This window comes from Pseudorasbora parva, chromosome 25 (genome assembly GCF_024679245.1).
Source record: "Pseudorasbora parva isolate DD20220531a chromosome 25, ASM2467924v1, whole genome shotgun sequence".
Lineage (NCBI taxonomy): Eukaryota > Metazoa > Chordata > Actinopteri > Cypriniformes > Gobionidae > Pseudorasbora > Pseudorasbora parva.
The window spans coordinates 1,436,267-1,453,998 of NC_090196.1; the positions used below are offsets into that span (position 1 = coordinate 1,436,267).

The window sequence follows — 17,732 nt, forward strand, 5'->3', positions numbered from 1 at the left end:
AAAGACAGTGGAAGACGAGAGAGGCCCAGGCCTGGACTTTATGTTGAGTTTTGTTATGTGTGTGGTTTACTTTTATTTTGTTTATTTATTTAATTAAAGCTATTGAACGTTCGCCGGTTCCCGCCTCCTTCTTTCCCATTTCTATGAACGTTATTGTGTTGGTGCCGAAGCCTGGGAGGAAGGAGGGACATGCTGTCGAAGAGCCCTTGCTGCTGAGGGGCATCGTGGTGCTGAGGAGTTCGGGCAGCGCGGATGGAGAAGGACCGCGAGTGGCTGCCCGAGGCGGTGGTGCTGAGTGAAGACAGTCTCGGGAGTACCCCTCGGCCTGCCCCTGATGGGGGTATGTGGCAAGCAGCGAGGCGAGGGACCATGAGAGCGGGCCGGTGGCGAGTGATAATGAGCGGCAGCAGCGCGACACACCGGTCTCGTCTCACCATGGTGGAGTGACGGGAGTATAAAAGGAGGAGCAAAGACAGTGGAAGACGAGAGAGGACCAGGCCTGGACTTTATGTTGAGTTCGCTATATCGAGGGAACTTCGCACTGCGTCGGAAGGACGAATTTGGGGATACTCCCTTAGCAACAGCGCATCTGAAGCCTGAATTAAACTATTCCAATCTTGATTGTTGTTGCGTCATGACGTAGATGTGATGGCATAAACGGAAGTTACATAAGGGGGGCCAGCACATAGTAACGTCAAAAAAAAAAAAAATAATAATAATAATAATAATAATAATAATATATATATATATATATATATATATATATATATATATATATATATATATATATATATATATATATATATATATGTATTGTGTGAGCCGCATGCGCAAAGAGGCCGGCCAGCCCCATCTGTCTCGCTTCTGTTTAGGCAGTGTGCGGCGACATAAATCAGTGGGCTCGCTAATGAACTTATCAGCGGGTCTTGGGACTGCTGAGGCACCATCTCAGTCCTCGCTGTTAATTCAGATGTTCTCCTTTCCCGTGTGGAAGCCCGCTATGTGGCTTCTTTCCCCGGGGTGGAGAACCCGATGCTTGAGCCCTCTGACCTGCACAGCATCGAGGCGGGTGAGGTTAAGCAACAAACACGCTACTTCATTCATAAAATAAGAGCACTCGGGCAGTTCTCGAGGGGGCTGCCTGTAGTGATTCTGTGTTCTCCGTCCCCGTGCGGAAGCCCGCGTTGCAGCTTCTTCCCCCGGATAGAGAACCAGATGCTTGAGTAGTTTAATTCCGAGGAATTAGACGTACTCAGCATCGAAGGAGTGAAGTAAATGAGAGCTTGCCACTTCATAATGCAAGGCTCGATCTTGCATTGCTGAGGCAGCGTGTAGATTACGGGTCTGCAATAAAATAAGTTTGAACTCACGCAAATGGTGTACATGTGATACTGTTTGGTGCGAGGCAGCAGTCAGCTCCTGAGGGTGCCGGCTGTGTTTATTGAGAAGTATCTTGACGCTTGCGCTTCTTGAAATGGTTGCGCATTTCAGCCTCGCTCCTGTGGTCATTTATCTCAAGGGATGAAAGCTAAATATGCTGTAGGCCTAATCGGATCGAATCTCACGTTTGTCGAGACAGCGTGTAGTTGACGATTCTGTATGAATAAATATTCGAACAGTATTGACTGGTGGTGATTATGGCCGAATTTTATTTCTGAGGAATTAAAATTAATTAAATGTTATCTGACTTTGAGGAGTTAGATATGTTTATTCAGTCTATCATTTAGATCATGTTCATTAATGGGTGATTATGGTGGCATTTAATTCTGAGGGATTAAATGGGATTTATCTGAAGTAGATATTTTATGTCTATCATCCAAATCGTGTTCACTTATCTAAATATTAATCTATCTATCTATCTATCTATCTATCTATCTATCTATCTATCTATCTATCTATCTATCTATCTATCTATCTATCTATATATATATATATATATATATATATATATATATAAGAAAATCTTCCGGAGAGTGATCGAGGTTGCTTCCTCTGTGGAGTTTTTTTGGAAGTCGATGCTGCGATCCACCATCCACGACGCTCAGACCACATCGATTTCCAGTGAATGCATGCTGCTCCAGCCGGCTCTAGAAGACTTGCAGCTGGGCAGCAAACGTGTTTGTACACCGAAAATCCTCCCCGACTAAGCTCTGCTGGGTGGCTACTTCAGGGGGTCGGGCAGGAGGCTCGGTGGGTACCGGAGGCCAGCATCGATTGACTGGATCCCCTAGTAGAGTATCTCGGGGCATGTTTATGCCTCCCGAATATATTTACTTTGGCTCTGTGTACCATGGACAAAAGGGTACAGACTGCAGTTCAGTGTTCCACCACTGAGGTTCATCGGTGTGGTTTGGACTGTGGTGTGCCCAGCTCAGTCCCTCTCCCATGGCGTGATCGAGGTCGCCTCTTCTGTGGCGTCTTATCGAAGTATATATATATACTTGGTAACACTTTACTTGAAGGGGTGTGCATAAGACTGACATGATACCTTCATAATCATGACATGACACGTGTCATGAATATGAAGGAGTTTTATGCATGTTTATGACAACTGTCATTAAGTGTCATTCGCTTAATTATGTCATTTTTAATGCAATGATGACATTTCGGAGTTGTCTTTGTTATGACAACTTGACATAAACCAATACATCACAACCTGTCAGTGTCTTTGTCATGACAACTTGACATTGCCAATACAACATAACCTGTCATAAACAGACATGAAATGACATAGCAGATTAATTATCAAATTTAAGAAACTACTTTGCTTTTTGGGTTTACATTACATTAGTTGCTAGGCAACGTGGGGGAGAGGATGCTGGCGTTGTCTGTTCGCCGCTTCTCCACCCACAAATCATGTTAACTTTACTATTAAATTTAGATTTTATTTTATTTTCTTATGTTTGTGACTAGTCTAACAGAGCTACTATTGGGACTGTTGCTGATTGCTGGCAGCCACTGAGAGGACGTTGTTTGGCGTTTTTTCACCGCTTCTCTTCTGTTTTTGTTTGAATTTGTGGTTGGTTTTGGTTTGAAGGACATTTGATGTTGCTCGCTGTGGCTGCTCTCTCTTCTGGGTGTCGGCTGCTCACTGGTGGTCTCCCTCGGGCTTGAGCTGCATGGTGGCTGAAGTTTGCACCGGGCTAGCGTCATCAGCGTCCGGCATGATGTTGAGATGTAATTTTGACTTGTTATTCATGTATTGTTATTTTTTCCCTTTGTCGCACTTTGAGATTCTTCGGAATGAAAAGTGCGTTATAAATAAAATCTATTATTATTATTATTATTAAACTGTCATGTGGTTGGTTTTGACGTTGGCTGTCATTAGGCTATTATAATGTCATGATTTTTTTATAAAATTAATTTGTCATTTACATGTCATTAAGTGTCAATACTCTGTCAAAATATTTTATAACATTGTCATGAATATATTTCTTGACCTAAACTACAGTGGTACAAGTTGAATTTGTCATTAACATGTCATTAAGTGTCAATACTCTGTCAAATTATTTTATAACAGTGTCATGAATATTTAGCTTGACCTGAAATATGGCATCATAGAGGAAATCATAAAGTCATTAAAAACTATTAATATAACTCAAAATGATAGAGTGGCATAGACATATACACCTATATGATGATGTCTATGGTGGCACCACTGGTTATGTGTACGCTGTAACAGTTGTTGACAGAGCCTCAGTCAGGTTAGTTTGTTTAGGTGTTTAATGTCAATTTAGTTTGCAGTAAGTAAAAACAATTCACAACAACGTTATTTTGGGTTTAATATACTTTATTTAAACTTTCGCTCACTCTTTAACGAATAGTTTGAGTTTATTCTTACCATTCCATTTGTTATGGTGGAGTCTCGTGTGCTGGTGCACCGTCAAAAGGGGTTCGGGCGGAAACGTTGGCCCTATATATAATGTTCCGGCCTAGGCTCTAGCCACAACCATTCCTTTGTTCAGCCCGGGGTGGGGCTCTAAATACTATTTCTCTTATTTTTATACATCGGAAGATAATTTATAAAGTGAAGTCATTTGACAAAGTGTTATTTTTCTGTGTTTGTTTATGTGTGTATATGATGTTGATCTATATATATGTTTATTTTGTGTAATGGCCAATATTTGTGTACGTGTTTTCCCCTTTTTGCGTTAATTGGTGCTGGTCACCTGTGTATAAATTCATGCCTTGTGTTTTTAAGAGTCAGTTCTGTGAGAGGGCAGGTCTTAAAAATTAAATGATTGATTTTATTTCTCGAAAAATAAAAATTGTCATCTTGGGTGAAATTGTCTATTATTTAACCTTCTGTTGAAGCTAGATGAGGAAACTTAAAAAATAAAATAAAACATTGTGAACTGAAAAATATTAATGATGCTGTTATTAAAAAATAATTTGACAGCGTATTAACACCTAATTACATTTTAATGACAAATTAAACTTTTGCCACTGAAAAAAATGTATGACATTATAATGGCCTCAGTCAACATCAAAACCAACCACATGGCAGTTTAAGGTTAACCCTATAAGCTAAGTAAGTTTCTTAAATTTGATAATCTGTTATGTCATGTTTATGACAGGTTATGTTGTCTTGGTAATGTCAAGTTGTCATGACAAAGACACTGACAGGTTATGATGTATTGGTTTATGTCAAGTTGTCATAACAAAGACAACTCCGAAATGTCATCATTGCATTAAAAATGACATAATTAAGCGAATGACACTTAATGACAGTTGTCATAAACATGCATAATAACTCCTTCATATTCTTGACACGTGTCATGTCATGATTATGAAGGTGTCATGTCAGTCTTATGCACACCCCTTCAAGTAAAGTGTTACCATACTTCGATAAGATGCCACGGAAGAGGCGTCTTATCGAATATATAAGGGATGCAACAAAACAGTTAATTGACGGTTCAATACATACCTCGTTTTTTTACCACAATTTTCGGTTCGGTTCGTTTTTTTCCTATTCTATTCTTAGGCGACAGGAACAGAAAGAGGTTAAGGAGAAAATGTTTTTATTGTAATACTCTTTATATATAATATAATAAATATAATAAAATATAATAAATCTTTATATATATATAAAGATTTACAGTGGCAGCTTAGAGATGTACAGTAGCATTTAAGAATGAAATTGAATGAATGTACGCTAAAATTAATGCTACATGGTCTTCAATTTACAATATACAGTTATTGAAAGCTACTGTATTATTACTTTATTTACAGTATTAGCGCAGTACGACTATATAGTCCAGTAATCACGTGCCTGACAGGCGCGTGCGCTCAGTGAATGTAAAATGCGAAAAATAAAGTGAGATAAATATTTCAAACGAAGAGAATAGAAATAATGATTTAAATGCAAAACCGAAAAAACGCGATTCATCAGCACGTATTGAACCATGAATGAACGTACTGAATGGTTCAATATTATATTGAGTATTGTGGCATCCCTAATATATATATATATATATATATATATATATATATATATATATATATATATATATATATATAGAGAGAGAGAGAGAGAGAGAGAGAGAGAGAGGAAGAGAGAGAGAGAGAGAGAGAGAGAGAGAGAGAATGTACTCAGCAGCAAGCTAAGCCGTTGCATTCCTGCACACTGTGGCTTTCGTGCAGGCCTATTAGGCTGGCCGATGTAAGAGCTGGGAAAAGGCCAGGGGATCAGAGTGAGCTCTGATCTCCCTCAGATTTAGCTACCGGGCACTAAAAGCAAAGTTCAAGTCTGTAGCCTCAGGTCTCCTCTGCTGCTGTGCGGGAGCAGAGGACAGCGAGTACGAGCTCCTCACACCAGACGCAGCAAAATTAGAATGTTGCCACTCGCACTTCCCCTCAGAAAGGTAGGGCGGTTGGTAGCGGCCTTGGGCGCAATCTTCCTAAGGTAAGACGGATCTGAGGACCGTCATTATCTCGAAGAAGGCTGTGTGTCTAAGAAGCCCTGACGCCTTATTGCCCAGGGCAGTAACGTTCATTCCCTATTTAAGGAACTAAGGTTAAAGTCATAACCGAGACGTTCTATTCACTTCACCAGTCATAATGTTATGCCTGATCAGTGTATACTGTACAACATCCCAAGTATACATCAGTATAAATGTGTTTGACTCACCTTGGCAGACGACTCCAGCATCTTCACCGTGCACACAGTTATGTGATCCCCATGCATTTGATGAACAGTTTGTCAGTGTAGATTCATTCCCACGGCACTGGACATCATCCAGCCATATTTGTCCAGAACCTTGTCCAAAGTAAGCATTACTCTTTGCCTCTATAACACTCCCACAGCCCAGTTCTCGACACACCACTGCTGCGTCTGCAGAATCCCACAGATCATCACACACTGTTCCCCATATTCCATTATGGAGAATCTCCACTCTTCCAGAACAGCGGTTGGGTCCATTCACCAACTTTACAGCTATTAGTCACAAAACAATTAAGAGAGAAGAACAGATTATTAGATTTTTTTTGTTGGTTATTTTTTTGTTGGTTATTTTTTATTTTTTAATAGATAAAGAAATAAAAGTGGAGTTTCATCCTCCTCACCATCATTGCCAATAGCATTTGTCTATTTACATTCCTATTTATTGATATTCATTATTAGCATTGTCTTATTCTTGCTTAATAGGGGTGTAACGATACACTCGTGTCACGATTCGATATTTATCTCGAGCCCAAGACTGGTTTCCCACTGAAGCTAAGCAGGGCTGAGCCTGGTCAGTACCTGGATGGGAGACCAAATGGGAAAACCAGGTAGCTGCTGGTAGAGGTGTTAGTGAGGCCAGCAGGGGGCGCTCACCCTGTGGTCTGTGTGGGTCCTAACACCCCAGTATAGTGATGGGGACACTATACTGTCAATGAGCACCATCTTTCGGATGAGACGTTAAACCGAGGTCCCGACTCTCTGTGGTCGTTAAATATCCCAGGATGTCCTGCGATAAAGAGTAGGGGTGTAACCCCGGCATCCTGGCCAAATTTGCCCATTGGCCCCTGTCCATCATGGCCTCATAATAATCCCCATATAATGATTGCCAAAAACACTCGGTCTCCGTTCCACCAATCAGCTGGTGTGTGGTGAGCGTTCTGGCGCAATATGGCTGCCGTCGCATCATCCAGGTGGGTGCTGCACATTGGTGGTGGCTGAGGAGATTCCCCCCTCTATATAAAGCACTTTGGGTGTCTAGAAAAGCACTATATAAATGTAATGAATTATACATTTTTTTTTTACACTTGTGTCACGATTCGCTATGTATCTTGATACTGAACTCACTTATTTATTAACTCACTTACTTATTAAGATATGTATCCCGATAGTTTAAGCCAAAATAAAGATTTTTTTTATATTATTATATATTATTATTTGTGTTTTATTATCAGGACCCACAGATATTCCCCCATTAAATAATTATACATATTCAACATTATGTATTGTTGTTGTATGATTGTATGTAATAAGATTAATAATGTAATAATGTAAATAACTCTGTCAACGTACATATTTTCCCCCTCATGCATTACTCACATTTTAAATGCAGGCAGCATCTCTCCCCATGCCTGCTATGCCCTGCCTCTCCCGCTATTAATGCAGTATGTAAGAATGAACCATCTGAAATGCTTTGAATAATCATAATACTAAAACTAAATGTGATCTGGTGATTTAAATGATGATTGCGCTTTGACTTCGAGGAGTGTCGCTGTTTGCGCTCTCACTGAGGAGCGCCGTTCCGCCAGCGCGTGCACTTCAGATGATCAATGCAATCCGTCACAGTTCTAGTCGCAAAACAGCTCAACAGAATGACCGCTCTCAAACTGTAAACATTTAATTCATACAAGAATTTTAATTCTGCAATTACTCCCTCTAATGTTGTTATTGCTTTGAGAGGAATGGACTTTAAAAAATGTAGGGACAGAAATCCCTCTGGTTTCATAAAGAATATCTTCATTTGTGTTTGGAAATTAAATAAAAAACGACATGATGATGAGTACATGATGACAGAGTTTACATTTGTGGTAGCCTACATTTGCTAATTTGTGTTTGGGTGAATTATACCTTATAAATAGGCCTACTACAGCAAGTTGAGCCTTGGACAAAACAACTCTATATCACGAATGATATCGTTTCCATCAACGATACATATCATCATATTTTTATATTGTGATATATCGTTTAAAGATATATCGTTACACCCCTATTGCTTAATCTGAGATTTTTATTGTTTGTTATTTTATTAGCTGTGCTTAGCTATAGGTCTTAGATCTTTTTTCTCGTTTCACTTTGTCCCATGTTCACCTCAGTACTTTATTTTGTTTCTCTCATGTACTCATGTAATGAAATGACAACAAACAATAATTTAATCCTTGAACCATTTTCAGAGACTTTGGTATTTTTGTATTTCCCTTTCGAAAGGGAACTCGAGCTGCGTCAGCTTCGGGGAAGACCTCCAGCGTGACCGGTGTCTGTGCTACTATCAAATCACAGCAATCCTATTGACCGGTGACAGCCTATGATGTCAAGGTGCGACCAGGAAGTATATAAGGGCGCCTTGCAAACATGACACCAGCTTCTTCATCTTCAGGGACTGTTTTTGTCTGAATGCTTCAAGTCAAAGGTAATCCAGATTCATTTATTTTCTGCCTGGGATTAAGAGCATGCACAATCAAGCTCTTGTGGAGTCATTTGTTCGATTGTGTGTAATGTGAGCGTGGTTTTCAATCCGAGATTGCTCCGTTCTCGTCATGCGCTCTTCCTGAGGGGAGAGCGTTTTTGCATCTGAGAGAAGTGATGTGGTCCCCGCTCACGCCGAGGCTGAGTGCGGATGCGCGTCACAGTCCCTCGGATGGGGTCGCCGATCGCCGCGAGGGGATGTTTCACTCCGGCGATCTAGCGACTGATGAGGTTAATCACAAATTCTCGTAGGGATGGCTGGGGAGAAGGGAAATAAATTTCTCGGCCATCCTGACCGTGTATGCTGAGCCGATGGCTGTTACGAGTGCGCTGCATGCGGGCTGCGGCCGTCATGCGGGCGCATTAAAGAAGAGATCACTCGTTTAAACGGAACGATCGATTTCTCCCCGGCCATAAAACCATCGGCTCAGTTGAGTTTTTCCATTCCTTCCTGATCTCCTGACTGAGATCGTGAGGGTATGGAAGAACCCATATTCAGTGTATTCACGGACATCAGCGGGTGGTAAACGCTGATGTTCGGAGGATGGGTGGATATGGGTATGTGTTCTCGCCCCGGATTGTCGTTAAGAATAATCTAGAAAGATCCGGGTAGGCGGGGACACTAAGAGCTCCAACCCTGCCATCTGAGCTTCTTTCAACTATGTTTCAAGAAGTTTAGATGGCGGGGCATACACGGCAGCGGGTCAGCCTGGTGCTACTTTTACGCCATGTCGGTGTTGCAAGTGTACTGGGAAGACCTGCTGAGGGATCTCAATCAGGGAAAATACCCTGACGCGCTGCGCAGCCGTGCGCCATATCAGCGATAGCAGGGCCTGAGGGCCAGTGTCGCAGAAGCGCGGGTGGTGGTATCCGAGGACCCGCACACCGCTGAGATCCGGGTCCCAGGCAGGCGGGAGGCGTCACAGTATACGGACCAGTGATGGGGCCTGAGTGCCAACATCACCTCTCGTGCTCCCCGCGGTTAAGGGTGGGGCGCAAAGAGGCGGACTCCCAGAGAAGAGGAATAGTATCACAACGCTGTTGGCGTGGATGAAATATCCCTCCCTTAGGTGGGTGAGTTAAGAATTACATCTAATTTACTGCTCTTCTTCATTGTCTCCTCAGGCACTTCTTACATCCGGCCCTGAGTGGGGCCGTGACAATGATACTCTAGATCCCGCCTGGCTGGGCTGTGAGAAGCGCACCCTCAGGCGGTTGCGCTCCTAAGCATACATACTGTGAGTAAAACTTATGCACGGATATTGTCGCGTGCAGGAGGCGAGCTGGTAAGTCCCCCTTATGAGGAAAACATTTATTCTTGATGTTGTGTGAGACTTCATGCTCCCTGCCGAGGGTTTGGGGATCACGGTATCGTGGAGGACACCATAGGGCCCTGTAGTTCCCCTGTCCAGTGGCTAGAACTATTTTCTAGATGCCATTATGTGGTATGTTTAGAGCTAGCTTTGCTAGGAGAGAATAGCCGCCGTTGTATGTACAGCTGTGCGAACAGTTTTTGCCTTCTCTCTGTGTGATGAAGCAGTAATTGAGGCAACCGCTCATTCTTGTGGGAATGTGCTGTTGTTTCAGGCGAGTGTGCTCTCCTAGTCAAACAGGAAGCTCTTGGCCACCCCAGGGTAAAGCGGTTAGCATTGCCCCTCGTGGAATTTCATAGACGGGCGGGTGAGTTCAGGCTGATGCACGAACTACAGATTTATATCTAGCCTCGCAGGGCTTGGACGGAGTACTATTGAGGTTTTTTCGCTCCCCCGAGCCGCGGATAATACTCTTATGCAGGCTGGCCCTCTCCGGGGCTTTTTCGGGATGTGGGGCATTTCTTTCCAAAGAAGGAAAGTAATTTTCGCCCGAGGCCCTCTGTTTGAAATATTGCAGGGCTTTTTATTTCGCATCCCTATTCAGCCTCCTCTTACATTAGAGTCGTCCGGCCAAGGCCCGCCCCCTTCTCAGTGTTTTGGTTTTTTTAGTAATGCAGGTTGGTGTGAAGCAGAATGAACAGCCACTTAGCCAGTGGTCGTGGAGCGGGGTTTGGCATCCCATGCTTGTACGTGGGTGGGCTAGTTTTGCAAAATAAACACTTTCCAGAGCTTGTTGTGGCCGCCACCTTCTGGCGGCACCTGGCCCCATCCTGGAGGATGTTGGGCTGGTGGGTAGCATATTTGTGAATTTGCCCTCTGCTCTGTGTCTTCTGCTCCACCTTTTAGGGCTCGGGTTGAGCTGCACTCGCAACCTGCGTGCTTCGTGATGGTTCGGTCGGATGCTGACCCTGGAAGCCGAAGCATTGCCATGGCTGACGCCCTAGCGTGAACGGCAGGCCGCTGCATGAAGGAAGAGCGGCCACCCCGACGCAGATGACGTAAGTTGTACTCCCCTCGCTTTGAGGGTCTAGGTACTTTCTGCTGAATACACTGCTTTTGGCAATGTCTTTAGGTCTATGTCTGTAGGCACTGCCGGATGGGACTGCGTTATCGCATGGAGGAGCCTCAGCAGGCCTCCTTGCGGGTGAGTCGCGACATCGGGCCAATGTGCGCCTGGGAGGAATATCCCTGACAATGTCGGCTTCAGCAGTACCTCGTCGACAAGCAGGCCCCTTATGGCCTCCCTGGGGATGAGTCCCCAGGTGGTAACTGGGTGTCTAGTTCTTCGTCAGCCAAGCAGACAGCCACTGTCAGCCCGACTTGGAGCGGCCAGCATTCATCCAACCTGCCAGCGAGCATTCGTCGCTGGCATGGCTACAAGCCCAGTTAGTAGGCCTCCCTAGGCCTCCCTGAGGGCCTGCTGGGGTGCAGCAGGCCTTGCCGGGCTTCCCTTGAGAGGGTATTCCCGTGCTTCAGGTGTTGGATGGCAGGTAGTAGGCCTCACCAGGCCTCCCTGAGGGCCTGCTGTGGTAGCAGTAGGCCTCGTCTGGCTTCCCCCGAGGGGGTGTTTCTGGGCTTCAGTCACTGGATGAAAGGTAGTAGGCCTCGCAGGGCCTCCCTGAGGGCCTTCTGGGATGCAGCAGGCCTCATCTGGCTTCCCCTGAGGGGGTACTCCAGGTTATCAGCACTAGATGACAGGTAGTAGGCCTCATCAGGCCTCCCTGAGGGCCTGCTGAGGTACAGCAGGCCTCCTCTGGCCTCCCCTGAGGGGGTGTCCCTGGGCTCCAGTCACCAGATGGCAGGTAGCAGGCCTCACCAGGCCTCCCGGAGGTTCTGCTGGGTTGCAGCAGGCCTCATCCGGCTTCACCTGAGGGGGTGATCCAGGGCCTCGGCCACTGGGTGACAGGAAGTAGGCCTCTCTAGGCCTCCCGGAGGGTGAGTCCCGGTTCCCAGTTCCTATGACAGTGAGCATGGTTGCTAGCCAGGGCAGCTAGCATGGTCTGCTATCAGGTAGCAGGCCTCACCAGGCCTCCCTGAGGTCATTCCCCGGCCTCAGTGCCGGCTACGAGTAGCCTGGCAGGTAGTAGGCCCTGTGGGGCCTCCCTGGGGGGAACGAGTTCCTTGGACGGAGACACATAACTGGCTCAAGATGACAGCTAGTGGTTCCTGCCATCAGGCTTCGGTCCTAGCCGGCAGCACCTTATGGCGGTCACATACTCTAGCATGACGAGATGACACTGCTGCTATGCGATCCCTACAGGACAGGGGTCTGCATAGGTTGCCTACAGCATGGTACCTACCAGGCAGGTTTAGGAGCTCCCCTCTCATGAGGGTCGTCTGTGAGCTCACGGCGGCCTGGACCTGATCAGTTGGTTGTAGGCCGCGGGGCCTCCCTGTGAGATCAGCCTGTAGGCCTTCTCAGGCCTCCTGAGCACCCCTGTAATGTATGTGTTCAGTAGATCCTAGGATCGAGCAGCTAACTCCCCTTGCTAGCAAGGGTCGGAAAGCACTACGCTGAGCACTGTTCTCCAGGATAGCCCGTCTCTGAAGTCCGGCCTGAGGCGGACACTGCCAGGTTGCAGTCCCTCAGCTGGATGCCTCTCCAGAGGTGAGTTTCCAGAGGCTCTGTATTTTAACAGATAGGACTGGCCGACGGAAGCGTCCCGCATAGTGACGCCAGGTCAGGCCTCCCTGGTGGCATTTGGTGAAGTTCTTCCCGAATAGTGACTGGCTGGGGCACCCTGGGGCCCCCTAGCCACATTCCCTTAAAGGAACCCCTTCTGTCGAACAGGTTGGTTCCAGGCCTTTAAGCGGCCGGGGTAGGCTCGGGCTCGGGCTATGACCGTAGGGAATGCTGTCACTGACAGCCTAATGTGACCAAAGGGGGAGTGTTTCAGGCATTTCAGTTGAATTTGCTTGTCCTGACAGTTGTCACTGCCAGTAGGCATGCACTCCCCTCGGCATGGCGGCGTGGGTATATCGTTCCCCATAGCATCAAGCTGACACAGCTCGAGTTCCCTTTCGAAAGGGAATGTCCCCGGTTACGATAGTAACCTTAGTTCCCTTAAAACAGGGAACGAGATGCTGCGTCACTTTGCCATGCCTCGGGGCCTGCCTGCGAACAGTCCCTTCAGACGAAGAAGCTGTTGTCATGTTTGCAAGGTGCCCTTATATACTTCCTGGTCGCACCTTGATGACATCATAGGCTGTCGCCGGTCAATAGGATTGCTGTGATTTGATAGTAGCTCAAACACCGGTCACGCGGGAGGTGTTCCCCGTAGCGTCAAGCTGATGCAGCGTCTCGTTCCCTGTTCTCAGGGAACTAAGTTTACAGTCGTAACCGGGGACAATTATCAGTATATGATTTTCAACTTTAATTACACGTAATTTAGCTGATGTTAGTTAATAACAACAAACCTTTCATTCATTTATTAGTTTGATACTACATACGGTTCTTTGCTTTATTAGATTCAGAGGAACAACAATTTATCTTTCCATAAGATCATATAACTCTTCCATAGCCAAGGCCTACTTAATCACTTTTATTTGTATGCCTTTAATGCACTTTATTCCTTATAATTTATGGTGTTAATTTAGTAGTCATGCTGATTTACTCTTGTTTATCTTTCTGTTAATAACATTTATTTTCTTACACTTGTGTTGTCCTTGTGTTGATAATACAGTAAAGAGACTCTGCAAGTTAATAATGTCTTACCAATCTTTCAGATAATTCGGTTGACCAACTCCCTCCAGTTTACATTAATCCCAAATGATTGAACAGGCCCCTGATGGGAGTGTTCTCATACTGCTAAAGTAAAAATCCTTGACTGGGGCCTTGGACTAAGCGAGGGGCAATTGATCATAACTGGCCACACCATAAATTATGTTTGATCCATAAAATACAATATCTGTGGTGAAAAGAGCACCAATCACAACACACCAGTTATATAAATGTGTTTGACTCACCTTGGCAGACGACTCCAGCATCTTCACCGTGCACACAGTCATGTGATCCCCATGCATTTGATGAACAGTTTGCTAGTGTAGATTCACTCCCACTACACTGGACATTATCCAACCATATTTGTCCAGAACCTTGTCCAAAGTAAGCATTACTCTTTGCCTCTATAACACTCCCACAGCCCAGTTCTCGACACACCACTGCCGCGTCTGCAGAATCCCACAGATCATCACACACTGTTCCCCATATTCCATTATGGAGAATCTCCACTCTTCCAGAACAGAGGTTGGGTCCATTCACCAACTTTACAGCTATTAGTCACAAAACAATTAAGATAGAAGAACCGATTATTCGTTTTTTGTTGTTTATTATTATTTTGTTTGTTTGTTTGTATATTTGATGAGATACAATCAAAGTGTTAACAATAGTAGAGTTTCATCCTCCTCAGCATCATTACCTTTGACACCTGGCTGCGAGGAAGTCATGTTCAATGTCGCTGTTGCAGCAGAAAAAAAATGAACACACAAATACACAACAATGGTAGGTTTAGATAAAGATGTTGATGCATCAGATTGATTGCAGTGATTCATGTTTTTCAGTTCAAACAAATGTTGGGAGAAAAGCAGATCTGGTTCTAATTCAAAGGTGTATAATTACCTGTCCGTGGTGTTGCACTAGTTGGTGTCTGGCCTATTACAGAAAGAGAGAGAGAGTATTTAAGTCTTTTAAAGTTCCAGAAACTGATTTCTTCATTTGATTGTTTTTTCCCAGACAAAGTTACAAAGTTCTAAATGAGGCTAAATGTTCTCATAGCTTTTGATTGACTTTTTCCAAGAACACCTCCAGATCTGGTTCTAATTCAAAGGTGTATAATTACCTGTCCGTGGTGCTGCACTAGTTGATGTTTGGCCTACTACAAAAAGAGAAAGATGATTAAAGTATATTACAGAAACAGAATGGAGTTCTTCATTTGCATAGTCTTTCCCAGTGTTGTGTTAAATGACCCGCCAAGTTCCCCATATGATATAGTGACTTCTCATGATAATTCCATGTCAAAAATTGTGATTGATATGAGTGACTCGTATGTTCAAGACCGGCAGAAGCAGCATGACAAAAAGTCTAAGAAAGAGATCCACAAAGAAAGGAATACACTTAAACCCTAGATTCAATAATATGAATAAATCCACCCATCGGTGCCCTAAGGTATCATGTACATTTTCATGTAACTTGTGAAGTTTCTCTGTACGCTAGATATGTATTACATATGAATCTTTACTATCTTCTACTCCCATCATGGGAATAGCAAGCTGTTTGATGTCTATGTGATGGATACATTTATTCTCATCATTTTGATGCAAGGTAAATTTGTCAGAGGTGGAGGCTTGAGTAGTTTAATTCCGAGGAATTAGACGTACTCAGCATCGAAGGAGTGAAGTAAATGAGAGCTCACCACTTCATAATGCAAGGCTCGATCTTGCGTTGCTGAGGCAGCGTGTAGATTACGGGTCTGCAATAAAATAAGTTTGAACTCACGCAAATGGTGTACATGTGATACTGTTTGGTGCGAGGCAGCAGTCAGCTCCTGAGGGTGCCGGCTGTGTTTATTGAGAAGTATCTTGACGCTTGCGCTTCTTGAAATGGTTGCGCATTTCAGCCTCGCTCCTGTGGTCATTTATCTCAAGGGATGAAAGCTAAATATGTTGTAGGCCTAATCGGATCGAATCTCACGTTTGCCGAGACAGCGTGTAGTTGACGATTCTGTATGAATAAATATTAAAACAGTATTGACTGGTGGTGATTATGGCCGAATTTTATTTCTGAGGAATTAAAATTAATTAAATGTTTTCTGACTTTGAGAAGATAGATATGTTTATTCAGTCTATCATTTAGATCATGTTCATTAATGGGTGATTATGGTGGCATTTAATTCTGAGGGATTAAATGGGATTTATCTGAAGTAGATATTTTATGTCTATCATCCAAATCGTGTTCACTTATCTATATATTAATATATATATATATATATATATATATATATATATATATATATATATATATATATATATATATATATATATATATATATACAGTATTGTATAATATAAAATATATATATATATATATATATATATATATATATATAAAGATTTACAGTGGCAGCTTAGAGATGTACAATAGCATTTAAGTATGAAATTGAATGAATGTAGGCTAAAATTAATACTACATGGTCTTCAATTTACAATATACAGTTATTTGAAAGCTACTGTATTATTATTTTATTCAAGAGCAGTGAGTGCTTTTTTTTCCCCTTGTCTATTTTAATACCACTAATACCGCTATAATTTTAAAGGTGAACTGTCCCTTTAAGGACAAGTGTTCACAATCACTAGCACTGCATGAAAAGTGGGATTTTCGTCAGTAAGCGGCACTGTAGATTGTCGTGGAAGATCAGGTTTACGACTGCACACGGCAGTTTGCAGGCGACACCGAAAACTGCCGTGAATTGTCAGAAATTGACGTGGGCCTTGCTTGGCAGTTGTCCCCCCCAAGACCCCCCTTCCCTTAACTCCAGGGGAGGCTTTAACATGTAAATGAACATGCTGTGAGCTATACAAATGCAAATCAGGGTAGCAGGAGTTTTAACCCATGTGACATTTTTCTAAAAGGTATTAACTTCCTTCTAAGAAAATCTCTTAGATAGATCAGGCTCAGTATAGCCTAATTGTAAAATCTTAAACTTAAGCTTGAATTTATATATTTGATGATAGTATTCTAGATTATTTATTGTGTGTCATTTGCAATCAGTCCCCGTGAATTCAGTGCGACTCGCAATTTTGACCAATCACCGCAACTTTTACCAATCATTGCGGTCTCCTGCTAATAAGCGGCGTCATACATCAGCAAACTTTATATATCATATATCAATGCCTGTCAAAATTAACGTGTTAACGCAAATTAATTTTAACAGCACTATATGTATATATATATATATATATATATATATATATATATATATATATATATATATATATATATATATATATATATATATATATATATATACAGGGGCGCACATTAACTTTTTTGCTCACCGGCCACTGTGGCTAGTGGTTTTCCAAAGTAACTAGCCACTCAGCATTTTCACTGACCACAATTTTGCTGTTTGGAAATTACATTGTATATGTTTAAAGTTGACTTTGGCATGTGTAAATTACTTGATTTTGAATCATTTTACTTTATTTAGAAGATTTAAAACCCTTTCAAACTTTCAAATGCAGAATGACCCCCCAAATCTTGTATATCAGCTGGGATGTGCAGGTGGGCAAGGGGTGGGCAATATAATAGATTATAATAGAATATAATAGGCTAATATGAGAAAGGTAATATGACAGGCTATGAGTTATTTTAGTTAGCATCTTAATTTAATCTTTGTTTTATTATTTTATTAGTTCATTAACTAATTGTTATTGCTTCACTCTGCTTCTTAGCAAGGCTTTCCTCCTCTTCAGTCACATACTCATCCTATGGAAATGTTAAGTACACATTTAAAACTCACGCAATGCCCATACTCATCACCTCAAACGGCCATACTTAGAGCATGAATATGTCCATTTGAGAGTGAAAAGACCATCATTATTATGGCTATTTGAGTATGAAAAGCCCACCATTAATATGGCCATTTAAGTATGAAAAGATTTTAAAACTGTAGTTCCCT

At 43.0% G+C, this 17,732-nt stretch overlaps 1 protein-coding gene across 1 annotated transcript in view; it reads right to left on the reverse strand.

Annotated features, from left to right (window-relative positions):
• LOC137064348 (scavenger receptor cysteine-rich domain-containing group B protein-like) overlaps window positions 1–9,037 on the reverse strand; it is a 29,402-nt gene extending 20,365 nt beyond the window's left edge. Inside the window, 2 exon segments of the mRNA XM_067435705.1 lie at window positions 6,131–6,436; window positions 8,980–9,037. Coding sequence (XP_067291806.1) covers window positions 6,131–6,436; window positions 8,980–9,037 — 364 coding nt within the window.
• Window positions 9,038–17,732: the final 8,695 nt, after the last annotated feature.